This window comes from Chaetomium strumarium, assembly GCF_033439665.1.
Source record: "Chaetomium strumarium strain CBS 333.67 chromosome Unknown B0T15scaffold_1, whole genome shotgun sequence".
Taxonomy (NCBI): Eukaryota; Fungi; Ascomycota; class Sordariomycetes; order Sordariales; family Chaetomiaceae; genus Chaetomium; species Chaetomium strumarium.
Genome location: NW_026944429.1, coordinates 6,760,283 through 6,783,929, shown reverse-complemented (window position 1 = coordinate 6,783,929; position 23,647 = coordinate 6,760,283). Strand labels below are relative to the sequence as shown.

Sequence of the window (23,647 nt, the reverse complement as noted above, 5' to 3'; positions counted from 1 at the left end):
GTACCAGCGGATCCGGACTAAACAAAGGGGCTGATGTGTACATACATAGAAAGTGGTACGGTCTCAAGATGTCCATAGCAAGCACACAGCTTGTCGATAATCATGTGAACTTTGGACACAACGAATAACGTTACTCACTACCGCCGTGACCCATCGCAATCTCACAGTCACTTTCATTCCGGCCACACAACTCGTGTACTGTGTAATAAGGGAGGAGCAGGCCATTGTGACAAGTCACTTATTACGGAGTACTACCTAGTAGTACTCTTATTATGGCCTACCTTCAATCCATCACTTTAGCGAACGAAACGTGCCCAAACGATAACGTTACCAAAGAGCCTGCAGCGCGGAAATTGCGGCGTGAACATGCCTCACTGACTCTGCACATCAATGCGAGCGGGTTTGCCCTGGAAAGATGTGACATTTCGTGCATCCTAGTTCGCTGCGGAGCTGACGACGGGGCGGTATGTCAATTTTCATGTTCCCTTCCATTTCCAGAGGGTGGATCTCGGGAAATCATTGCTGCCTTATAATATTACTCGCCTAGTGCCAGCCTTATTTTCAGGTGCGAAACGGCGCTCCTCGGCTCGTGTCACAGCTGGAAGAGCAGGGGACCAGGCGGCTTGGTGGTGCCACAAGTTGGTGTTGAGGATCTGTTTTAGACCCTGCAACGTCCGAGAGATGGAAGAGTTTCGATTCGTACATGTGGATAGGGTATTGTTTGTAGCGCTTCAAGTTGTGCACGGGATGTATGTCACGATGAATGTTATATCACTCGCGTTCCACGCTTCGCGGTCATTTCGCTTTTTGGGATGAGAGATCGCTCATCAACGGTAGATTGCAATGTTGGTTCCATCTCGGCTTCGAGAAGGATGCGGCAACCAATGGAAATCGGAACGTACCTGGTGGCGGCCCTAGCGGGACTGGGGTCCACAGCCAGTGTCTTGGCGGCACTGTGGGTCACGTGGATGCCTGAGGCCGTCAAATCTCAACAGCGAAGGGAGATCGAAAACCCTCCGTGCTTCGCGCCGCCGCCCTTGGATTGCACCCCTCAGCCGTCCGCGAGTGTCGAGCAGACACTTGCCTCCTCTCGCTGCCGGATCTGATTTCCCCTCCTTCCCCTTGCACCACTGGTCGTCGCCACGATTTCGATTATATTTCTCTTCATAGATTCGTTCCCCATACTACCGCGCTTTTTCCTGCCTACGGCTTGCGCGCCGTTGGCTTTTCGTTTGTTTCGGCGGATTTTGTTTAGAGTCTGAGAGTCGTCTGATTTGCTAGCCCCCGTCGCGTCAACCCCCAATTGCAACCACCCGGGCCTCGCTCCTGTGTTGCGATTGTCCCGAACTGCAGTCAACAACACCGCCCCAGGGGTCGCGTAATCTGCTCCTCAGCAACTCGATCGTGGCGAGTTCAACGCCCTACCGTCGCTCTTTCTCGCTTGTCGTTCTTTCATTCACTTGCGCATAATTGATACTTTTAATCTTTGTTTTGCTTGACGGACTCTGTCTTGTTGTTCTCGACGACACCCTTCCTTTATTCTTTTTTACCTATTTGTCTTTGCAAGGCAGTGCGGTCTCTCACATGTTGGACTGCGCGTGTTGAAACGGACATTGCATCCTGTACCGACTCGAGGCGCCACCCATCTGCGGCCTGAGTGGTGGTAAGGCGGCGCTTTCTCGCCTCATCGAGCCGTTTGTCCGGCGATTCCGGCGACAATGACGACGACGCTCGCTTCCGATGAGCCGGTGGTGGCTTCCGCTGCCGGCGATGCTTTGGATCCCTTCTTGACGACCCCTTCGGGTCCGACGCATCTGCGGCACTCGAACTTCGACACCCAACTCTTCGCTTTGGCGCCCGGCTCCTCCGCCGAACAAGTGAAGCGCGCGATCGAGGCCCATTTGCGGGACACGGAACGGCGGATGGAAGAGGCAGGAAAGCTCGGCACCGCGCTTGTCCAGCAACAGAAGCAGCTTACTGAGAAGCTGCGCGAGGTGGAACAGCTGCAGTCCGAGGCTGAGCTCACCCCCGAACTGCGCCAGCGGCTCATCGAGATTGAGAAGGATTACAACGAAGTTGCCAGGGAGAGCGCCCGTGCCCTGCTTCCAAAGCAGAGAGTCCCAAGCAACGAGGCTCAAAGCAGCTCGCCGTTTTCTCCAGACAAGAGTGCGAACAGGGTATGTCCTGTCCATGCTTCTCTGTCGCGTCAGTGCTAATAAATTACTTGCAGCGTTCCGTGAGTCCCTCTAAGTTCGAGACTCTCGCCGCTCCATCTCCGACGAAATTCGGCATCCCGAACCGCAAGGTCCGTAACCAGCCGGCGAGCCGGATTCACGATATCGAGTTCGCCGCCGAGATCAGCACTTCCCTGATCGCACAGGTCCGGAATCTTCAAGCCTTGCTCTCCGAGCGGGAGGAAGAGCTTAAGGAGGTCAAGTCAGAAAGGTCGACGTTGGAGATCGAAGTCGAAGCGTTTCAGCAGCGCGTGAAGAGTCTGGACGAGAGCGAAAGTCGTTACAAGGATGAGAACTGGAACCTTGAGACCCAGATTCACGAGCTGCTTGCGGCACAAAAGGAGGCGGCCGAGCGGGAGAAGAAGCTCACGCAGGCGCTTAATGTCGTCCAGTCCGAGAGAAACGCCACCCAGAGGGAGCTGGAAGAGGTCAAGGAGAGCCTGGCGAAACAGGACGAGAAACACTCTGCTGAGATCAAGAACCTCGAGATCGAGCTCGGCACAAGCCGCCGGACTGCTGTCGTTTTCGAGACCGAGCGCTCGGCCTTGCAGCGGAAGGTCGAGGAGCTCACCGGCCAGAACCAGGAGCTGGCTAAGGCGTTCTCCGCCCTTCAGCGCGGCCGGGCATTAGAACGCGAAGGTTCCCACGGCGGTAGCGAGGAGGATTCCAATTCGGCTCCCGACCACAACACCCCGGAGCATTCGCCGCCCCCGTCGCCAATGAAGCCCACTCCTCGCCACTCTGCGCTGGAATCTGAGACGCTCAAAACTTCGCTCGGCCACGCCCAACGTACCATTCAGACTCTTCGGGCGAACATCCACCGCGAGAAGACCGAGAAGTTGGAGCTGAAGCGTATGCTTCAAGATGCCCGGGATGAAATTGAGAAGCTGAGGAGTGACCCGCACCCTCAGCCGAAGAGGAGCCGCAAGGTTGAGCTGCGCGAGGTCAAGAAACCGGCGTTCAAGGTGACCCAGTTGGGCGTTCCACGATCGAGTAGGATCGAAGTGGTCGAAGACCCCGACTGGGAGGACCAGTCAGAAGCTGGGTCTTCTCCCCCTGGCCTGTCGCATCGCAGCCTAGCGCTGCGCTCGGCCGGGAGTAATGCCGCCCCTGTCGAGTCGGGTAGTGATCACTTTGAGACGGCAAACGAAACCAGCGATGCAGCTTTTGAGACGGCGCAGGAGAGGGGCACTGAAACTGAAGACTTCCAGACTGGTGCCGAGGATATGTCGGATGATGATGCGGCGACAGAGACGGAGGCTGGTCCATCCCGAGGTGCCAGCTCGATCAAGCGTCCCCCGCCTCTGCCTCCGCACCAGTCCAGCAACCATTATTCGTTTGACAGCACCGCTTCGACTTCGAGCGACGAGGATGATTATCCGTATGGCTCCGAGATCAAGACGCCCTCTGCCGGCCCCAGGATGCGCATGCGCATGAGCCGTAGTTCTCTCACCCGTCGATCTCGCCAATTCAGCGAAGAGCCTGCCCTGCCGAGCAGCCCGACCAGCCAACCTGCCAACAGCGCCTCGGCAACCCCTAGCGGGCAGAGCCTGTATGCGGAGCTGAACAACCTCGATAATAGTGATGAAGACTCCTGTGCAGGGGCCGCTACTCCTAGCCGGAGGAGCGTCCGGTCTGCCACACCCGCCACTCCCCGTAGCGTTGTTCGAGGCCGTTCTTCGCCGCCGCCGGAGGTTCCGGCGCTGCCTAAGATCATGGTTGATAGCGGCATGATGACTGAACCGATGGGAAGTCGGCCGCTCTCCGAGGTCGTAGAGGAACAAAAGCAGCTTGGTGAGGGTGGCAAGTTTGGTTCCTCTTCACAGAGCGTCGCCTCACAGGAGCGACCAGCGTCGAGGGCATCCGTGATTGGACCTCGCGGGTTGGATGCTCTGGGACAGTGGTCAGGAGATGAGGTGAGGGATGGCTTCTCGTCAAGACCTCTGTCTTCGATCTCCTACAGCGATGCCAGTGTCCAGCACGATTGGGACATGGACAGCAAGCTGGCTCAGTTCCCATTACCGCCCACTGCGACGCCCATTCTCCCGCCTCCACCCGCGTTGAGCTTCTCTTTCATCCAAATGGAGTCGATCGAACCTCAGATCGAACCGGAATCACCTCCAACCCCGTCTCCATTGACCATGTCCTCGATCTTGTCAGAACATACCGAGCCGGTGATAGAGAAAACGGAGTTGCCCACGCTTTCTATGCCGACTCTGATTTCTGAGCATGTCGAACCCATAGTCGAGCCAGAGCCGCCTTTACCGGGACCCTTGTCGCTCAACATGTCCGCCATTCTCTCTCGGGATATCGAGCCCGTGTCTGAACCGGAGCTGCCTCTGCCGGAGCTCCCGTCGTTCAACCTGTCGGCCATTATCTCGCGGAATATCGAGCCCGTGTCTGAACCGGAGCAACCGTCAGTGAATCCGCCGACACTCAGTGTTCCTGAGATTGTTCATCAGGATATCGAGCCAGTTCCTCCGACGCCAATCACTCTGTCCTTCTCTACCGTCCAGGCCGAACAAGTCGAGCCCATCAGCGCGCCTGAGGTGGCTCCCCCATCGCCAGTCGTGCTCTCCTGTCCAACCATTCGCTTTGAACAAGTCGAGCCCATCGAGCTTTCAGCACCTATCGTCGAGAAGGCATCGGAACCCAAGATTGCCGTACCCGCGTCTTTGCCTCTTTCGCTCTCTGCCATTGTTTCAGAGCACGTCGAGCCGCTAAGCGATGAGCCCGGCTCACCCCTCAAGCTTTCAGTTTCATCCCTGACTACCCAAGAGGTTGAACCCCTCCAAGAACTGGAGACGTCGGTGCCTCCTCTGGCTCTCGCCTCAATTCAAGCTGTCGATCTGGCGCCTCGCCCAGCACCAGCGTCGCCTCTAGCAATGTCCTCCGTTCAGTCCTGGAGTGTTGAACCAATGGATGCTCCTGAGGAGCTGCCACCAACCTTGTCTCTGTCGGGCATCGAAACTCAAATCATTGAGCCCAGTCAGCCAGAGGAGCCTAAGGTTGTTGCCTCATTGCTAAGCTTTTCAGGAGTACATTCAGTGCATACAGAACCTGCTGAGCCTCGTAGCCCCAAGAGGAACGCATTCATCATTCCTCGCGACGTGGAGAGGGCGGTCAACGGAGTACAGCCGCTACCTCAAACGCCTGAACCTAAAGCCGGACCTGCTCAGGAACATGTCTCGATGACGACAGACCAGGGCGCTCAGACAGCGTTGACATCTGAGGCCATCGACCAACTGCTGAGGGAGAAGGAGGAGCCTCTAGCCGTCGCTGGTTTCGGACGATCGAATTCGCTCGGTAGCATTGGTACTCCTTCGACGGTGAGGATCCATCGCCCGCGTGAAGGGAGCATCGACACGCCCTTACGATCCAAAGGCAAAATGTCCGATTCTGCTACCGATGGGCTGGATGCCTCACTTCGGAGGCCAGGCAGTTCTGCGAGCGGCATGGACTCCATCAACGAAGTTCCACCGCTTCCCTCGAATCATAAGGAAGTTACCGAGGCAGCCAGAAGTGGTTCTTCACAAGGCGGCCAGGGGACAATTGGCTCAATGGGACCTCCATTGATCCCTGCTTCTGCCATGCGATCGCAGAACCAGTCTCTCAGACCTCGGACTCCCACCGGATCGAGGCGACCAATCTCTCCGGTTTCCTATACCTCAGGCCGGGGGACGCCAACTCCTCGTGCCCCGCCAAGGTCTGGATTCACTCCGGGAACGGCCGATGTGCACGAGGTGCAGTCCCTCTCGAAGGGAACGATCCGCAGCAGCCGGAAATCTTCAATCTCGTCGTTCACATCCGAAGTCGATACCCGGTTCAACATGCACACCGGGCCCGGCTTCGATCCACAAGGCTTCGGGCCCAACACCGATCCTCGTATGATCCAGGCCATCACGCAGACCATGATCGGCGAGTATTTGTGGAAATACACACGCAAACATGGTCGCGGTGAGATGTCGGAGAAGAGACATCGCAGGTACTTCTGGGTCCACCCATACACCCGGACTCTCTACTGGAGCGATCGCGATCCTTCGACCGCTGGGCGCTCAGAGTTGCGAGCTAAGAGTGTTCAAATTGAGGCGGTGCGAGTGGTAGCCGATGACAACCCCATGCCACCCGGTCTGCACCGGAAGAGCCTGGTCATTGTGTCTCCGGGCAGAAGCATCAAGTTCACTTGCACCACTGGCCAGCGGCATGAGACGTGGTTCAATGCTCTGTCGTATCTGCTGCTTCGCACCGCCAACGAGGGGCAGTCGGATGCCGAGGAGATCGCTGGAAGTATCACCAGGGAAGACGTTGAAGAATTCAACCCCCAGTTCGGGAGGCGTCAAGCAAATGGCAACCATGCACCCCCTTCGGTATCGCCATACGACTCGCGGACGCCGCGGGAGTCCCCGACCTTGGATTACTCAATGAGCATCCCTACATTGACGCCCTCACGCTCCAAGAGCTCGCAGGTTCGCGCGTCACATGGCACTCTCAGCAGGATCAGCGGGTATTTGAGCCACAGCAAGCTCTCGGAAACCTTTGGCAGCATCAGAAGCCGGAGTGTTCAGGGACGCCACTCCGTCCAAGGCTTCTACGAGGCTGAAGAAGTGCCTGACAGTGCCGAGGATCTCAGGCGGATGATTGAGAAGCAGGACCGTGAGGCTGATCGTCTCGAAAATGTCCGAGCATGCTGCGATGGTAAGTCAAGTCCACCCTGAAGGACTCAAAAATATGCAGCGCAGATGTTAACCTTCGCGATAGGCAAGCACGATGTCGGCACTCTCACTAATAGTGCGAAAAAGGGCCGCAGCTCAGCCACAGGCTTCCGCTCGCCTACTCCGGGCCCTTCGACCCCCACGCCAGTTGGGACTATCAGGTCCCGGGCGTGAATGCATCATCTGGCTTCATTCTCTGAGTTTCCTTGTTGGAATAATAACTCGCAAGCCTCCTGTCCAACCGCCTACGCATGCATCTTTTACCGTTCTTGTCGATCGCTACTAGGACCGTTCTCCAACTGCATTGGGACTTCTGTGATGCATACACCGGCCATACACTACGGATTCTCACGACGTTGATGATTTTCTTTTCCATTTCCTCCCGCTCATCGTCGTCTTCTGTACCACCACCGCACTCTTCAAAGCAACCCCGCTGCTGCCGCCGCCGCCACCATTGCGGGTGATCACCGCTGCGGCGCGTGTATCAAGCACTAGGGAAAGGCGCAGTCATTCATCCACTCCGTCCGGCTATTCCAAAAACAATTCTATGGCGCATTCTCGGCGAACATGGCGTTGGAGCATACTTTGGGTTTCTTCACTCTGCCAAGGTGCCAAGTTGTGTTAGAAGCTTCCTCCGGTTGCTTGGTTGCAGCTCTTGGTGATTCAAGAATGATTTCCTTCTAGTCCGAGAAAGTGGACGCCTGGGAAGCGGAAACCGCAACGGCAATCGATTACAAGTGTTGGCGGGCACTGGACCGCCGCTCTCGCTGATCGATTAGTCCGGAAGCTGAAGGAGAGGAGAATAGAGTGAGAGCATGTACGAGAGTCGTGCGCAGATCAGGAGACAGATGGGATAGGTAGGGTTGACGACTGAATGAGAAAACTAAATTGGAATCTTGCTGGGCCTTGTACTACATGTGAATATGTTTTTCCAAGTCGTCTTCGCCTGTGTTTATACTGCGTACTTTGTCGGGTTCTCTGCGCTTTTGTCAGCATCGCGTGGTTCCAGAACATCTACAGTATGGAGCTTGGACCAATCAGGCATGACATAACCTTGCATTGTCAACTTATCCTTCCCGTCCATAAACGTCAGCCTTGTCCAGAAACCGCCACTCTAACGCAACTCATACCTGAACTTCAGCCTTACCATCATGGCGGGCACAGAGACAACGGCGGGGGACGCGCCAGCGGCGCCGATTGCTCCTGTTGCCATCTTCAAGAAGCGCGGCGCAAAGGGCAAAGCAAACATCAGAAAGAGGCCGGCGACGCCACCGCCAGCGGCCGAGAGCGACGACTCGGATTTCTCATCGTCCGAAGACGAGGCCGGTCAAAGAATAAAGCGCAGGAAACGCAACACCGGGGCGGTAGTCGCCTCGTCGAGAGACAATGCCGCGTCCGGGGCCAGAGATGCAGACCTCTCCGCCACCGTCTTCGAAGCCGACCGCAACATCGACTTCGACAGCGGCAAGCGCGAAGCGACCAAGCAGACCAACTGGTTCGACGAAGAAGGCGACGGCGCTCTCTCCACGCGCAACCTCCTCGGCTCGACGCGGGCGATGCCCGCCAAGAAATCCGACAGCGACAAGGACAGCGTGCCCGACGGGACCTACAAAGGCCTCGCCAACCAGACAAGCTACATCCAGCGCAACCCCAACGCGCCGCAGCGGACCGTGGGGCCCATCAAGGCGCCGACCAACATCCGGACCATCACCATCACCGACATGGCGCCGGACGTGTGCAAGGACTACAAGCAGACCGGGTTCTGCGGCTTCGGGGACTCGTGCAAGTTCCTGCACGCGCGCGAGGACTACGCGCACGGGTGGCAGCTGGACAAGGAGTGGGAGAACGTGACCAAGGGGAAGAAGGTCCTGGGCGGGACGGTGGTGGCGAGCGCGGACAGGAAGCTGGCTGCTGGGGGCCAGGGGCAAGGGGACAGAGACGAGGACGAGGAAGAGGCGGCCGTGCTGGAGAACATACCGTTCGCGTGCATCCTCTGCAAGGGGCCGTACAAGTCGCCTATCGTCACGAGATGCGGGCATTACTTCTGCGAGAGCTGCGCCTTGAAGAGATACAGGAAGGACCCCAGCTGCGCAGCGTGCGGGGCCGGTACCAATGGGGTGTTCAATGCGGCTAAGAGATTACAGAAGCTGCTGGATAAGAAGAGGGAGAGGGCAGCCAAGAAGCGGCAGGAGGCAATAGAAGCGGGGGAAGAAGTCAGCGAGGAGGAGGAGGAAGAGCAATGAAAATTTGTATCATCATGGGTCAATCTGTGCTAACTCCGTGACGTCCCTGCGATTTCCGCTTGCCCGTCCCGCCCCGATCTATCCATAATGAACTGAATACAAACCAGAGAACTACACCACAGCCAGAGAACCTGAGTATAGACAGGGCTGGAACATCAGACACCCATTGTGAAATCATGCTCGATGCCGGGTGTGACGCTGGCAATGAACTGCGGTACGGTGTTAGCTCAGTTTGAGGGGAAGTGAAAGGGATAGAGAACGTGCCTTTAAGAACACGACCAAATACTGATCCACCCGAATGGCCACCTCTTGGTCTGCGACATCGTGCTGCACCTCCTCCCACTCGTCGTTGTTGTCGCTGCCTGTATCTGCACCGCCAACGCTGAGGTTGCCAATCTGACTCTCCAGTCCCTCTAGGCCTTGGCTGCTGCCTGCTGCTTGGCCAGCCTTCTGTCTCTCTCTCCGCAACTTCAGGGCTGCATCAGCCCGGTCGAGTAGTGTCTTCATGACCGAGGCGTGCTTGCAGGGGTGTATGCTGGCCATCTTGACGTTGTTGGCGAAGAAGGGGAAGTCTTCCAACGTTACCGTCTTGTCCTTGTAATCGCCGACAATATCTTCCATCATGAGGTGGGGAGGCAGCGGCTGGCCGTTGGGCTGATAGCCAGACAAGTACATCCGGGGGGTCTTGTACCATGGCGAGTAGACAATGTAGAGCGAATATGTCCTTCGTCCGCTGCGAAAGGTCCTCAGTCAGCCTGGAGTGAAGGGAGGTGGTTGTTCTTCCAGATCGGCGCCACTCACTGGTTCTTCCCATCACCCTCAGCATCTCGGATAATGGCCTCGTCGTCTTCTTCGTCTTCCATATCGGGAATGTCATCATCATCAATAACCTCTCTGTCACCCACGTTCCCGGAATCATCCATCGTCCGCACTTCTTTGACCTTGAGCGGTTGGGAGCTACTCAGACCGCCCGTTCGCAACCAGCCATCATCGTCGCTGTTCTTGCCCCCCTCCACTACGGCTTCCTCATGGCCTGCATCGCCAGCAAAATCGTCATTTAGCCGGCGATTGCACGGGACGTGGCGCGTCACTAGATACTGCTTCCCCGGCGGAAGGTGGCTGATTCGCTTGCTCGGTGTCTCGGCATCGGCCCAGGACCAGGAGGGGAACCTGAAGACCAGGTAATCGCCCGCGGCAAGGAACTCTTCCGGTGTAATCTCACCCGTACTGCGGAATGTGGAGGTATGGCTCACAGGCGTGTACCTGTCGCGGAGGCTGTTTACAGTTGAATATAAGAGGTTCATGTTCGGCGATGATTTGCGGGAGCCGCTGGCTGTAGAGGGAGCGGGGGTGGGGTCAACAAGTCGCGATAACAGTCGGAAAGCTCGAGAGGATGTGCAAACTCCTTGGAGATCAGAAATGATCGAGGAAGTGGAGAGAATGCGCTCGGCAGAAACAGAAACTCATATGATGAGTCCAGGTCCTCGTGACGGCTTTGGTTGAGCAGCACCTTGTAGTATTAGCCTTGCAGTTGATGAGCTTCGCGCGCTGCGCAGATGACGAGAGCAGTCTTGGCAGCAGGCTCCAGCAAAGTGGGGTTGAAGCTTCCATGTCCTCCGCCTTTCATTACTGGCAGCTGACTTACCCACTACGGCCCGCCAGACTCCGCTGCGGAAGCACTGATTGGTGGTTGCTCGTCCATCAACTGCAGTTCTCATGAGCGACTCCCCAGACAGGCTGACGACGATAAGGGGGCGATGCATCGGAGTTCACATTCTGACACCCCGGTGATCAAGATAATTTATTCTCGTCATTCCGTTCTGTCCGGCCTAATTGCCGTAGCGGTAGCTTGCTCAGTCCATTTCTGCACGGCATTGCTGTTGCGCTTGGTGTCGTCGCAAAGTGCCCCTGACTGGGCCTGATCGATGGTTCCACTTGTCCGCTGCCGTCTTGCTGTGTCGTCTCCCCGAACCTCCTGTGCGCGTTGATTTGCAAGTCAGCCCAACGCGGCCATAATCGATAGGTGCCCAACATGGCCACTATACGCAGTCTCGACCATACCAAGTGCGTTTGCGCCGCTCCCCACCCCTCCGGACCCCATGCCGCCCTCGGCTTCCGGCATCGCAGACTGACCAGAGGTGGCGCGCAGATCTGAGGCCGAGCTGGCCATCAACATCAAGAAGGCAACGAGCCCCGAGGAAACGGCCCCGAAGCGGAAGCATGTTCGGAGCTGCATTGTCTACACATGGGATCACAAGTCCTCCCAGTCGTTCTGGGCTGGGCTCAAGGTCCAGCCCATCATGGCCGACGAAGTCCAGACATTCAAGGCCTTGATTACTGTCCACAAGGTTCTCCAGGAGGGCCATCCGGTGACGCTGAAGGAAGCAATGGCGAACAGAGGGTGGATCGACAGCTTGAACCGCGGAATGGCCGGCGAGGGTGTTCGCGGTTACGGCCCCCTAATCAAAGAATACGTCTACTACCTGCTATCGAAGCTCTCTTTCCACAAGCAACACCCGGAGTTCAACGGCACATTTGAGTACGAGGAGTATATCAGCCTGAAGGCGATCAATGATCCCAACGAGGGCTACGAGACGATCACCGACCTCATGACCTTGCAAGACAAGATCGATCAGTTTCAGAAGCTGATCTTCTCGCACTTCCGCAACGTGGGCAACAACGAGTGTAGGATATCCGCCCTTGTGCCTCTGGTGACGGAGAGCTATGGCATATACAAATTCATTACTAGCATGCTCAGGGCCATGCACTCAAGTAAGGTTCTTGTATTCCAAACTTGTTGTCTCAGGCTTTTGCTGACCTTGGCTAGCTACCGGTGACAACGATGCCTTGGAGCCACTCCGTCAGAGATACGACGCCCAGCATTACCGTCTCGTCAAGTTCTACTACGAATGCTCAAATCTCCGGTATCTCACGAGTCTCATCACCATCCCGAAGCTGCCGCAAGATCCGCCAAACCTCCTGGCAGAGGACGAGAACGCGCCCGCTCTGCCTGCGCGCCCTAAACAGGAGATTGAGAAACGGCCAACTCCGCCTCCAGTGCCGAAAAATGACGAGCCGGACGAGATCTCGGAATTCTGGAAGAGCGAAATCGACAGGCAGAACCGGGAATACGAGGAGCAGCAGCGGGTATTGGAAGCGCAGCAGCAGCAAGCCCTGCTCGCGCAACAACAGGCCCAGCTTCAGGCACAACGCGAGTTTGAAGAGCAGCAGCGGCGATTGTTGGAGCAGCAGCAACGGGAGCAGGAGGCCTTGAGGGCTCAGCAGGCACAGTGGCAGACGCAAGGCCGGCTGGCCGAGCTTGAGCAGGAAAATCTCAGTGCCCGGGCGCAGTATGAGCGCGACCAACTGATGCTCCAGCAATACGACCAGCGGGTGAAGGCTCTTGAAAGCGAACTGCAGCAGATCCAGAACAACTACGGCCAACAAGTGTCGAGCAAGGATGACCAAATCCGTGCCCTCCAGGAGCAGGTCAACACTTGGAGGACCAAGTATGAAGCGCTGGCGAAATTGTACTCTCAACTCCGCCATGAGCACCTTGACCTGCTCCAGAAGTTCAAGTCAGTCCAACTCAAGGCTGCTTCTGCACAAGAAGCAATTGACCGGCGGGAGAAACTGGAGCGCGAGATCAAGACAAAGAACCTCGAGCTTGCGGACATGATCCGGGAACGGGATCGGGCTCTGCATGAGAGAGACAGGCTGCAGGGCTCCAACAAGGATGAGGTGGAAAAGCTGAAGCGGGAGCTCCGGATGGCGATGGATCGTGCAGACAACCTGGAGCGGAGCAAGGGCAACGAGCTCTCCACGATGCTTTCCAAGTACAACCGCGAGATGGCGGATCTCGAGGAAGCACTACGGAACAAGTCTCGGGCGCTCGAGGAAGCCCAAGCCAAGTTGAGGGACGGCAGCTCAGACCTCGAGGCGCTTCTCCGCGAAAAAGAGGAAGAGCTCGAGGTGTACAAGGCAGGCATGGACCAGACGTTGATTGAGCTCAATGAGTTGAAAAACAATCAGGGCACTACGGACCAAGTGCTCGACGGTCAGATTGATGCCCTGGTCCTTGCGCAGCTGGACAAGATCAACGAAATCATCGACTCGGTGCTCCAGGCAGCGGTACAGCGCGTCGATGATGCCATCTACGAGCTTGACTCTACGATGCAGGCCGGCAACCAAAACGCTTCTCCCTCGTACGTTCTCTCCCAGATCGAGAAAGCGTCTGCCAGCGCCACCGAGTTTGCGACTTCCTTCAACAACTTCATCGCCGACGGGCCGGGTAGCACCCACGCAGACCTGATCAAGAACGTCAATGTCTTTGCCGGTGCCATAGCGGACGTTTGCGGTAATGCAAAGGGTCTCACTCGTCTAGCCACCGACGAGAAAAAGAGCGATTCTCTGATCAATGGCGCCCGCCAGTCCGCTCAAGCAACAGTCAAGTTTTTCCGCAGCCTGCTGAGTTTCCGGTTGGAGGGCATGGATCCGTTGCAGAAGACGGACGTTGTTATCAACAGCAACCACGAGGTGCAGATGGATCTGCAGAGGCTCAACAAGGTGGTTGAGGGCTTCGCACCAGGCTTTGGCAAGCTTGCTAACAAGGGCGACCTGGGCGAGATCGTCGACCAAGAGCTGAGCAAGGCGGCCGATGCCATTGAAGCAGCGGTGGCTCGTCTGAACAAACTAAAGAACAAGCCCCGTGATGGGTACTCGACCTACGAGCTCCGCGTGCACGACTCCATCCTGGACGCTGCCATGGCAATTACTACGGCCATTGCGCAGCTCATCAAGGCTGCCACCGTCACCCAGCAAGAGATTGTGCAAGCCGGACGAGGCTCGTCATCACGGACGGCGTTCTACAAGAAGAACAACAGGTGGACGGAAGGTCTCATCTCGGCCGCCAAGGCAGTCGCATCATCGACTAACACGCTGATCGAAACGGCCGATGGCGTTCTCTCTAACCGCAAGAGCCCAGAGCAGCTGATCGTGGCATCCAACGATGTGGCTGCATCCACGGCCCAGCTTGTGGCCGCAAGTCGTGTCAAGGCTGGCTTCATGAGCAAGAGCCAAGAGAACTTGGAGCAAGCCAGCAAAGCGGTCGGTGCCGCTTGTCGCGCTCTCGTTCGCCAAGTCCAGAGCATGATCAAGGACCGCAATGCCGACGAGGACCAGGTCGATTACTCGAAGCTAGGAGCGCACGAGTTCAAGGTGCGCGAGATGGATCAGCAGGTATGTCACCCAGGTTTCTTCTCTTCTCGTTTCCGCTCTGGGGCCCCGCCAGTCGTTCGCTGACCAGTCTTCCGCAACGCAGGTGGAAATACTTCAACTCGAGAATGCTTTGGCTGCTGCCCGTCACCGGCTCGGCGAGATGCGCAAGATATCGTATCGGGAGGAGTAGGACAATCGGCTCTAGCGCATCCCTCGGTATGTACAGTACATACATACCACCTGGGGGACCGTTGTTGGAACTCGAAGCAGCGCTTGATTCCTATCCAAAATTCTTTTGTCCAACACAAATTCCCTGTATTTAATTGGATCGATACTTGATGTCTGCTGCTGGACATTTCGTTTCTCGTCCGACGTTTACGGATACACCATCCCCGTGCTCAGCCAGTGCCGTTGGAATGAACCTGGCGTTGCAAGAGAGCAAACATTGCCAACATACACCTTGAGTCCATGACACAACAGAAGAGTTCAGACTGTAGGAGCAAAGGTGCCAATCGTTGGCATTCCTTAACCGTTGGCAGACCAGTGCTCCATGAGACGGGACCGTTGCGGCCATCCGGTGCCGGCGGATCGCAAACCGCGGCCGGAGCCAAACTCACCCACATTAACCCCGCATTCCAAGACCCTCTGCAGGTCCACGAGAACCACTGTCGGCCCAATGACACATCTTCCCTTTGTGAGCCATGCAAAGGCGGTGCGGTGTGATGTCTCCTCGGGGGAGCGGCTATGTAGCAAGGTATTGTGTAGGCCAACATGGTACCGCGTTTCCCTTCTGTCACGGTGCGCTATTGCATATGTTATCCTGTGCTTCGTCCCGACTTTGATCGGGATGGAAGCTAGTACATATCGGTCATTCGCGGCCCCGGTTCTTTGAGTTTGCCTCCTTCATCACCGAGTCAGGTGAGGGAGGGTACGGGAAGCAAACAAAGCCCTGGACCCCTAACCCTTGGGCAGCTGGCACTGAAGCTCGCCAGGAGTCGCCACACAAAATGAAGAAACCAGAAATTGTGCGCTGACGTTGAAAATCCCGGTGTCGTCCTTGGGTCGCAGTTGTGGTCCAGCCACATCAATCGCTGCAGTTGACTTTCTTGCATAGCACGCGAAACAACGCAGCAGGGTCATTCATCAGCGGTAAGGCAATAGGCTGGATTGGAGCCCGGCACGGTCGAGAACCCCACCCAGACGAACCAAAAGCAGGCCCAAGGAGCCAAGAATCTGCGGCTGATGTGATCCCTACCGCTGTGGATCCGCATGGCGCATTAGCGTGTGGAACCATGCAGCTTAAATCGACGACAGGTCGCCCCTTGAGACTCATCCCTTGCAGAACGTGTGCCAAGTATGGGTCATCAGTTTACTGTGTAACCGTGGAATTCCTCTAGACTAGTGTACATGCAGAAAAGGAAATGGGGAATGTGTGATGTGTGTTTTGCCTGCAGGAGTTCCAGATTTCCTTTGACGTGGTAGGTCTGATCCGTCAGAGCCAGGTCCGCTTCCCGTCTCTCCGTCCCTTCCCCCATCCGTCGTCTTTGTCTCTGATCCGCGGGCAGATGACGAGTAAGAAATGATGTTTTGTGCTGTGACCGAAGATGATGAAAACGGTGGCCCATATGCAGCAGGCTTTCTTGACTGTTCTGGTGGAAACAGCTAGCAGAAAGCACTGAAAACCATGCCGCAAGCCACACCGTAAAGGAAAACGCAAACTGTTCGCACGGTGTGTACCACAGGGTCGACGGAGAGCAGGTGGCTGTATCTCCGCAATCAAGTCCTTTGCCGATGTCGTCAGGTCCGAGGGACTGACAGAGGCCCCCATGTTTGATTTCTCGAAAAACCGTGCGGATCGCCAAAGGTCGATTTGCTTGCTCACCGCAATCTCATGCCGGGATGAAATGCCACTTGCTTGATGTAGAGTGCTTCAAGGAGAGCCTGGTAGTATTGTGTTAGCATCACTGATCTGCTGAGCGTAGCTGGTAGGTGGTGGTTGATCAGGTTTACCTTAGGCACTGTTCGCCTGACGGGATGTGAAGTATGGATGGTTGGGCCCGTATGTGTCCATGAAGATCTCATCAATCATCGCATCGAGCTCCGCATCGTCAAGTTCCGCCCCGGGGGCAGGCAGGTCCTCAACATTGTGCACACTGACACCCTGAGTGATGAGAGGATGGGTTACAGGGACCTGCCAGAGCGCCGACATTGCGAGCTGCGGATGAGTTCTGGCAAACTGGCGGAATTCTTCCATGGTGTTGGTGAATTGCGGCGCAGCTCCCGGGTGGGTGTTGATGCAAATGACGTCGTTGGTCAGACCAGAAAGTTTGGAAATGATCGGGACCGGGTCAGCAATCGGAAGACCATTATTCAGACACTTCATGAAAATACCGAGGCCGTTCATCGGCTGAAGGAAGCTCTGGACAGTCCGAGGATGATTTCGCACGACTTTGTGCGTACCGTCCTGGAGCCGCACCACCGACCAGCCGAAGGTCCGCATATAGTTGTCGCGGACGACAATCCCCATGTGCCCGATAGCGGATTCAATCCAGGTCTGCAGCGAGACATTCTCGTTCGACAGAAACTCGCGGATCGCCGAATAGACTAAGCACATGAAATCCCACTCCTTGTGGAACGGATCGCGCTTCCAAAGGGCCGTCATAATAGGCGACTTCTCTTTCTGCGTGAGCTGGGAAAAGAGAGACGAGTAGTATGCTGACGACGTTAGGGTGGGTCGCGAATTAGATGATACGGAAAACTTACCACGGTATCCCATAAACCCGTTTACCTTCTTCTTGACGGGCTGCTGAGGTACGGCCCCCATCATTCGCGGCATAATTCTCTTAGCCTTGATTTCCGTGGCTTTCTTGTGGTACATCTCTCGGACCTCAGGGGTCTCATCCTTCCACATCGAGCCCGTGATGACCGCTGTGGATTGTTAGCCCAGGAGACAGGGAATCAACGCGGAGTTACTTACAAATCTCGTTGTTGTGAAGGCCGGGGTTGTGGGCCTTGACTTCGCTTTGCTTATCCTTGCGGTAAAGGATGTAGGCATTCGGGGGACGCGGAATCTTCTCAAGCTTCGTCGTGGGCTTCGGCGGCATAATTCTCTTCTTGGGATCCCAGATGGGAATTTTGTCGACCACGATAAGGTGCGGCTTAATGACTTTCTTGGGACCGAGAATCCAGACTTGGTCATTGTCTGCATCCTGGGCATACATTACATCTTGGCGCAGGAAGTTTCTAATGCAATTGTGAGCTGAGATCAGGATGCGAAATTGAAAGGAACTTACCGCATCTCACGAGCGAGCTCAACCTTGGCCTGGAGCGGCATGAGCTGGTACATCTCATCATCCATGATGACGACGTTCAACTTGTTCCAATGTCCCAGCTGGGTGGCGAGACGATTCCAGTATCTTATGCCCATGGCTCTGGCCATAGCGGGACTCATGTCAGGAGCGATCAAGGTCGCCATGTGTACTGACCGTTGACCGCGAGTCGGTTGATGGAAATTATTGCGATTGAAGTCGGTGATCGCAAGAAAACAGACCCGATCAGGATTCGATTTGTGTCCCGGGGTACTTGAGCAGGTCACCGTGACAGTTACCTTGATGCCCCGAATCAGGTAATGTCACGGTGACTGCTCAAGTACCCGGGACACAAATCGAATCCGATCGGTCTTTTCTTGCGCTGCCAAGATAATGTCGGCGGACTAATGATTTTAGCATAGGATCCAGGACACCCAATGGTTTAAAAATTCGGTGTCAGACTTGAGATTTCACCAATTGTTGTAGATAAACACAGGCGCATAGCCACGATTGGTTGGGCCCACCAGTTGCATATGTAATACGCATGATCCTGAGATCTTCACTTCTTGGGACTGTAGTCTTAAATATGCTAACCGTAAGAATAAACCAAACTCTTATGAACTATATCAACTTGCTCGTTCTGGTCGCTGTTCACCTTCTATTCGCCGCAACATGATTCAAGGTCTTTGTAGTCTAGTAGTTTAGCTCTCCTAGCAGATAGCAAGAATCCTAAGCAGGATACTTAGTACTTTTCAAGGTACTTATAATGTTATCCTAGGGTCTGTCGTAAAGGACCCGTGATTGTGCTCTGAGATTAGTTTATGGCGGCCCTAAAACGTCAAGGTACCGGCCTATGACGGTGGAACCCTACCGTGCCATGGTATAGGCCAATGTACATAATTGGTCAACCTGGTTGGTGCCCCACCTTCCACATCTGGCCATATGCCCCGTATCCTGTGTTTAATCTACACCAATTGGTGAAATCTCAAGTCTGACACTCTATTTTTTACACCAATTGGTGTAGTCCTGGATCCTATGCTAACAATCTATAATATTCTTCCAGTCCTCCCTCAATTCCTTCCCACCCCACCAATTTCAAACTCCTATTCCTGAAATATTCCAGCGTTCCCACCAAACGTTTACCACTCGCCCGATCTGCACTGCTGACTTCTCCTCAAGGTAACTGTCACGGTGACCTGCTCAAGTACCCCGGGACACAAATCGAATCCTGATCGGGTCTGTTTTCTTGCGATCACCGACTTCAATCGCAATAATTTCCATCAACCGACTCGCGGTCAACGGTCAGTACACATGGCGACCTTGATCGCTCCTGACATGAGTCCCGCTATGGCCAGAGCCATGGGCATAAGATACTGGAATCGTCTCGCCACCCAGCTGGGACATTGGAACAAGTTGAACGTCGTCATCATGGATGATGAGATGTACCAGCTCATGCCGCTCCAGGCCAAGGTTGAGCTCGCTCGTGAGATGCGGTAAGTTCCTTTCAATTTCGCATCCTGATCTCAGCTCACAATTGCATTAGAAACTTCCTGCGCCAAGATGTAATGTATGCCCAGGATGCAGACAATGACCAAGTCTGGATTCTCGGTCCCAAGAAAGTCATTAAGCCGCACCTTATCGTGGTCGACAAAATTCCCATCTGGGATCCCAAGAAGAGAATTATGCCGCCGAAGCCCACGACGAAGCTTGAGAAGATTCCGCGTCCCCCGAATGCCTACATCCTTTACCGCAAGGATAAGCAAAGCGAAGTCAAGGCCCACAACCCCGGCCTTCACAACAACGAGATTTGTAAGTAACTCCGCGTTGATTCCCTGTCTCCTGGGCTAACAATCCACAGCGGTCATCACGGGCTCGATGTGGAAGGATGAGACCCCTGAGGTCCGAGAGATGTACCACAAGAAAGCCACGGAAATCAAGGCTAATCTGATGAGAATGCATCCCGGATATCGGTACAGCCCTCGTAGGTCGTCTGAAATTCCTCGCCGGTCTCGCCGCAACAAAAATCTCAACCCCCGAACCGTGATCATCAACGGTAATCCGGTCGTCTTGAACCCCACCAGCACCCTGTTTCAGCATAATACGCCCCCAGCCCCCGGGGTCAACATCGAGATCGCAGGCCTTGTTCCGACCAGTGACATCACCCGCTACGTTCCCGGCTCTCAGCAGTTTCTGCCCCCGGTTGAGACCCCTGGCTGGCACCCGCTTCAGATGATGCTGGCCCAGGTTACTCAGGCTCTCCAGGCTGCTCAGGCTTCCCCGGCTACTCAGGCTGCTCAGGTTACCCAGCCCGCTCAGACTGCTCAGCCCACTCAGACTGCTCAACCCACTCAGACTGCTCAGCCCACTCAGACTGCTCAGCCCTCTCAGGCCACGCGCTATCCGACAATCGACGATCTGGTCGATGACTGGGACGTGGAGGCGGATCTTCAACAGTGGAATGCCGAGATCCAAGCTGAAATTGATGCTGAGAATGCGATTTAGGGGCTGAGAATAATGAGGGAGTGTGATCTCATCCCATCGCATCGCACATCAATCCCCCGCCTAAGTCGACCCAAGACAGAAAGAAGCCCTGACGTTTTGGCACCCCCCCACAGTCAAGCAAGTAACAAAGTCGAGAAGGATCCATGAGCCACTGCGACACAAAATTCACACCAAAAAGAAAAAAAATTGAAAATTAAAAACACAAAAAAGGTCAGTTTTCTTCTCCCCCGCGCGCCCCCTCCTCCGGCTTGACGCGCTGCCCCCGTCCTTCTTGGCGACCCCTGTATTAACACTTTTTTCGCTTGCCCCATGAATCAGAGATTGCCAATTTTATCACCCACCCACCGACCTCGAGTTCAGCTGCACCACCAGTGTGTGTGTGTGTGCTCGTCCTGAGAGAGAGAGCGGGGGATGGACGGATGGATGGTGGTCGACGTCGCGGGAATCGATCGGTCGCGTTTGGGGGGCCGGCGGCGAAGGGGTAGCTTTCTCGTTCTGGCCATCGTTTGTTTTCTTTCCTTGCGTTTTTACAAGCATCGTGGGCATCGTGGGGGGGGGGGGTCAGTGGCTGGGGGAGGAACACAGAACACAACAGGTAGATGGAAAGAAATTCACAGGACTTTGGGCGGGTCAACTTCCTCTCTTCTTCTCGGTAACTTGTTGCATGTGTGTGTGTGCTTGTGATGATGCTGCGTGAGAGAGAGAGCGGCAGTCCAGGACAACATGATGACAAGTCATTTCCCCCCCCTCCCCCCGACGGAAGGTTCCTTCGACACCACTTGGTTGCTTCATCCGGGGCTAGAAAGCCCTCTCTCCTGCATGGCAATGGGGTACGATACCCACACTCGTAAGAGAAAGAGAGAGAGAGAGGCGTTTCGAAAACAGCGGCTGGAAAGGACGGCGGAGAGAAACCGTCGTCGACGGGATCACGTGATCCAGTCCAGTACGGGTACAGTCCACAAAGCAACAAGCGCACCATGGCCGACCGTTCCAGTCGCTGCTCCAGATGAAGGTGCGGCAACGAAACTCTGTCCCTTGCTCTTTGTCCGCGGGGGGATCAGAGAACAAAGACGGACGGATGGGGGGATAAAGGGAACGGAGGAGAGAGAACGGGGAAAGCGGACCCAGCTTCTGACGAATGAAGACCGACCTTACCACGTCAAAGGAAATCTGGGAACTCTCCTGCAGGCAAAGAAACACACACATCACATCACACATTTTCCCCACTTCCTTTTTCTTTGCATGTACACTAGTCTAGCTAGGAATTCCACGGGTTACATAGTAGTAAAACTTGATGACCCAATAACTTGGCAACATGTGTTTCTGCAAGGAATGATGAGAGAAGTCTTAAGGGGGGCGGGGCGACCTGTCGTCGATTTAAAGCTGCAAGGGGTTCCACAGACGCTTAATGCAACCCATGCGGATCCACAGCGGTAGTAGGGCGATCAGCATTAGCCGCAGATCCTTGGCCTCCCTTGGGCCTTGGCTTCTGGTTCGTGTCCGGGTGGGGGGGTATCGACCGTGCCGGGCCTATCTTATCCAATCATGGTTGCATGCATCCAAGTCACGCTTACCTAAGATGGCATAGGCTTCTGGTCACTCCTTTGTACGAATTCCGGTTCGAATTTCGAGTTGAAAAATCCGAAAGACAAAGACTTCACCTCGGCGTGGTAGGATGGAAATGGTTCATGTCAGCATATCGTATTCTATCAACAACAAACGCAATGCATAGTCTTTGGCAATCTGTGGCCATGTGCTCAACCCAGCACCTAACGTAGAGAATCATCATTCAATCCCACATGCCCTCATACTCGAGACAGTACCTCTTGGCTTCGCCTTGCAGGAAGTCTGGGATACGCTCGATCTCGTGTCCCGGCAAAGCAATTCCCGTCAACTCCACTGCATTGATCTCAGCATTCAGCGGCTCCAGTCTCAATAAACCAGAATCATCATGCTCGGGGGCGGAAATCTACCGATGAAGTAAGCGTTCTGCTCGGGATTCAAAACCCAAATGGTCCAACGTACCTCCCTCGTGTCTTCGAAGTTCAGAATTTCACGGTCCTCAGTCACCTTCCAGCCGACGAAAAGGTTAGAGAGACGTTTCTGAATCTTCTTGACCTTGGCCTTTTCTGTGTTAGCAAATAACTGTTAGATGGGCGAGCTTTACTCACCTCTCTAGCGAATTCCGAGAGATACGGAAGGGGCAAGCGGCGAGTCTATGCAACAATATTAGCATTTGCTGTTACAACTTCTGATTTGGAATGTGGCTTGCCTGCACAAAGACATCGCGCCACTTGTCGTAATCAGCCCTGATCTCGGGCTTCAGCCACTCAATAGTCTCCGGGATGTAGGCCTTGAAAAAAGGAGGGGTGCTCTCCTTCTCCGTGAACAACTTCATGGTTTTCTTCGAGGGGTCCTGCTGAATATTGCCAATGAATTTGTGCCAAGGAGTGCCGGGCACGTGTACCAGTGGGGAGAAGATGTTGTCCTCAACATGCCAATACCCCAAGAGTCGGTCAAGATCGTCCTTGTCCGGGTTGGGAATATCATCCGAAAGAACGTGGAGGTGTTTATGAAGGATGGCGTCGCCCAAAAGCTTCACATCCTCATTGTAAATGAACCCGAACTCCTTTCCCGGGTAGCTTTCGGTCTTCTGATGGAGGAGAAAAGTGCTGAGAAGTTGTTCCACCAAAGCCTGAGCTGCCTTGACTTCCTTCTCAAGCGAGATATCACCACCGGAAGCGAGGCCTGTCTTCTTCTCTAGAAAATCAAGGAATCCGAGGATGGTGTTCGATGAAGCGAGAAATCGACAGACGGTCTTGACCACGGAGCTTTTGTCAATCAACACAAACGAGGGGGTGGTCCCAACCGTTTCCGTTGCGGTGAGAAATGTGTTGGTCGTTTGCAGGATATGTTCAAAGACATTCTCGAATTCCTCAATTTCCTTAGCAATCGAAGCGCGAATGTGCTCAGATTGCATGCGCAAAACCGCCTGAAGATGGCAAGCAATTCATGTCAGCAAATTGCGATAATATGAGCACCTTGAATTTTCACCTGGCTGAGCGCAAGCCGATCCATCTTGGCTTTCTGGAATGATTGAGATTGATTTGCATCAGTTGTGCCCTTCCATGGCAACCTGCTCGTTGTTCATGGCTGCTTGTTGATCTTGTGAAGGATAGGTTGAGTAAGGGACGGAGCCAGAATCAGATTGGCAGGATTCTGGAGTGCTTTTGTGAAGTAATACTGTCTGTGTTCCAGAAACTGCACCATGCAGGATGAATGGTAAAGGTTCAGAGTTATATGACTGATGGCTGAGCTTGGTGTTATCTCCTGTGGTAACCCAATCCCATTTTGCACAACGCTTTTGGGCACTTAGTATTGTTCCAATTTTTGTGTTGCCTTACTATTGTGCCTCAATTTAGTATTGTGCC

General features: G+C 54.8%; 9 protein-coding genes across 9 annotated transcripts; 5 read left to right on the top strand and 4 right to left on the bottom strand.

The window, feature by feature from the left end:
- Positions 1–1,444: 1,444 nt before the first annotated feature.
- Positions 1,445–7,470, top strand: B0T15DRAFT_76342 (uncharacterized protein). Its single transcript, XM_062871295.1, has 3 exons — positions 1,445–2,177; positions 2,231–6,929; positions 6,993–7,470. The coding sequence occupies exons 1-3, from the start codon at positions 1,719–1,721 to the stop codon at positions 7,118–7,120; spliced, it is 5,286 nt and encodes a 1,761-aa protein (XP_062727242.1). The 5' UTR covers positions 1,445–1,718; the 3' UTR covers positions 7,121–7,470.
- Positions 7,471–8,097: 627 nt separating this feature from the next.
- On the top strand, positions 8,098–9,189 carry B0T15DRAFT_490071 (uncharacterized protein; the record flags this gene model as incomplete). Its single annotated transcript, XM_062866650.1, has 1 exon — positions 8,098–9,189. One exon carries the CDS (start codon positions 8,098–8,100, stop codon positions 9,187–9,189), a length of 1,092 nt encoding a protein of 363 aa, XP_062727241.1.
- Positions 9,190–9,344: 155 nt separating this feature from the next.
- On the bottom strand, positions 9,345–10,493 carry B0T15DRAFT_482474 (autophagocytosis associated protein; the record flags this gene model as incomplete). The annotated part of the gene is made up of 3 exons (XM_062866105.1): positions 9,345–9,398; positions 9,454–9,922; positions 9,991–10,493. The coding sequence occupies 3 exons, from the start codon at positions 10,491–10,493 to the stop codon at positions 9,345–9,347; spliced, it is 1,026 nt and encodes a 341-aa protein (XP_062727240.1).
- Positions 10,494–11,101: 608 nt separating this feature from the next.
- B0T15DRAFT_76275 (ANTH domain-containing protein) lies at positions 11,102–14,700 on the top strand. Its single transcript, XM_062871294.1, has 4 exons — positions 11,102–11,253; positions 11,339–11,961; positions 12,017–14,427; positions 14,510–14,700. Exons 1-4 carry the CDS (start codon positions 11,222–11,224, stop codon positions 14,594–14,596), a joined length of 3,153 nt encoding a protein of 1,050 aa, XP_062727239.1. The 5' UTR covers positions 11,102–11,221; the 3' UTR covers positions 14,597–14,700.
- Positions 14,701–16,417: 1,717 nt separating this feature from the next.
- Positions 16,418–17,284, bottom strand: B0T15DRAFT_482472 (mating-type protein MAT alpha 1-domain-containing protein; the record flags this gene model as incomplete). Its single annotated transcript, XM_062866104.1, has 2 exons — positions 16,418–17,121; positions 17,170–17,284. 2 exons carry the CDS (start codon positions 17,282–17,284, stop codon positions 16,418–16,420), a joined length of 819 nt encoding a protein of 272 aa, XP_062727238.1.
- Positions 17,285–17,375: 91 nt separating this feature from the next.
- Positions 17,376–17,985, top strand: B0T15DRAFT_521515 (uncharacterized protein; the record flags this gene model as incomplete). The annotated part of the gene is made up of 2 exons (XM_062868569.1): positions 17,376–17,660; positions 17,717–17,985. Coding segments are annotated over 2 exons (459 nt in total), but the record flags the coding sequence as incomplete, so codon positions are not given.
- A 996-nt stretch (positions 17,986–18,981) lies between these two features.
- Positions 18,982–20,653, top strand: B0T15DRAFT_76233 (uncharacterized protein). The gene is made up of 4 exons (XM_062871293.1): positions 18,982–19,207; positions 19,258–19,523; positions 19,573–20,426; positions 20,535–20,653. Exons 1-3 carry the CDS (start codon positions 19,026–19,028, stop codon positions 20,214–20,216), a joined length of 1,092 nt encoding a protein of 363 aa, XP_062727236.1. The 5' UTR covers positions 18,982–19,025; the 3' UTR covers positions 20,217–20,426; positions 20,535–20,653.
- Positions 20,654–20,765: 112 nt separating this feature from the next.
- On the bottom strand, positions 20,766–21,580 carry B0T15DRAFT_521509 (uncharacterized protein). The gene has a single exon (XM_062868568.1). The coding sequence runs from the start codon at positions 21,432–21,434 to the stop codon at positions 21,015–21,017; it is 420 nt and encodes a 139-aa protein (XP_062727235.1). The 5' UTR covers positions 21,435–21,580; the 3' UTR covers positions 20,766–21,014.
- Positions 21,581–21,899: 319 nt separating this feature from the next.
- On the bottom strand, positions 21,900–23,616 carry B0T15DRAFT_409311 (uncharacterized protein). Its single transcript, XM_062865350.1, has 5 exons — positions 23,271–23,616; positions 22,489–23,208; positions 22,388–22,432; positions 22,242–22,340; positions 21,900–22,185 (listed from the first exon to the last, which is right to left on the bottom strand). Exons 1-5 carry the CDS (start codon positions 23,292–23,294, stop codon positions 22,006–22,008), a joined length of 1,068 nt encoding a protein of 355 aa, XP_062727234.1. The 5' UTR covers positions 23,295–23,616; the 3' UTR covers positions 21,900–22,005.
- Between the last annotated feature and the right edge of the window lie 31 nt (positions 23,617–23,647).

What these genes read in the sequence shown, in the direction of transcription:
- B0T15DRAFT_76342 (XM_062871295.1), top strand. Translation starts at nt 1,719, where the DNA reads ATGACGACGACGCTCGCTTCCGATGAGCCGGTGGTGGCTTCCGCTGCC. An exon ending in CAGACAAGAGTGCGAACAGG is followed by an intron (nt 2,178 to 2,230) that starts GTATGTCCTGTC and finishes AATTACTTGCAG; the next exon opens with CGTTCCGTGAGTCCCTCTAA. An exon ending in TGTCCGAGCATGCTGCGATG is followed by an intron (nt 6,930 to 6,992) that starts GTAAGTCAAGTC and finishes CCTTCGCGATAG; the next exon opens with GCAAGCACGATGTCGGCACT.
- B0T15DRAFT_76275 (XM_062871294.1), top strand. Translation starts at nt 11,222, where the DNA reads ATGGCCACTATACGCAGTCTCGACCATACCAA. An exon ending in CGCAGTCTCGACCATACCAA is followed by an intron (nt 11,254 to 11,338) that starts GTGCGTTTGCGC and finishes GGTGGCGCGCAG; the next exon opens with ATCTGAGGCCGAGCTGGCCA. An exon ending in TGCGCGAGATGGATCAGCAG is followed by an intron (nt 14,428 to 14,509) that starts GTATGTCACCCA and finishes TCCGCAACGCAG; the next exon opens with GTGGAAATACTTCAACTCGA.
- B0T15DRAFT_76233 (XM_062871293.1), top strand. Translation starts at nt 19,026, where the DNA reads ATGGCGACCTTGATCGCTCCTGACATGAGTCCCGCTATGGCCAGAGCC. An exon ending in GAGCTCGCTCGTGAGATGCG is followed by an intron (nt 19,208 to 19,257) that starts GTAAGTTCCTTT and finishes CAATTGCATTAG; the next exon opens with AAACTTCCTGCGCCAAGATG. An exon ending in CCTTCACAACAACGAGATTT is followed by an intron (nt 19,524 to 19,572) that starts GTAAGTAACTCC and finishes AACAATCCACAG; the next exon opens with CGGTCATCACGGGCTCGATG.
- B0T15DRAFT_521509 (XM_062868568.1), bottom strand. Translation starts at nt 21,434, where the DNA reads ATGTGTGATGTGATGTGTGTGTTTCTTTGCCTGCAGGAGAGTTCCCAG.
- B0T15DRAFT_409311 (XM_062865350.1), bottom strand. Translation starts at nt 23,294, where the DNA reads ATGGATCGGCTTGCGCTCAGCCAG. An exon ending in ATCGGCTTGCGCTCAGCCAG is followed by an intron (nt 23,209 to 23,270) that starts GTGAAAATTCAA and finishes TGCCATCTTCAG; the next exon opens with GCGGTTTTGCGCATGCAATC. An exon ending in GGCGCGATGTCTTTGTGCAG is followed by an intron (nt 22,433 to 22,488) that starts GCAAGCCACATT and finishes ATTGTTGCATAG; the next exon opens with ACTCGCCGCTTGCCCCTTCC.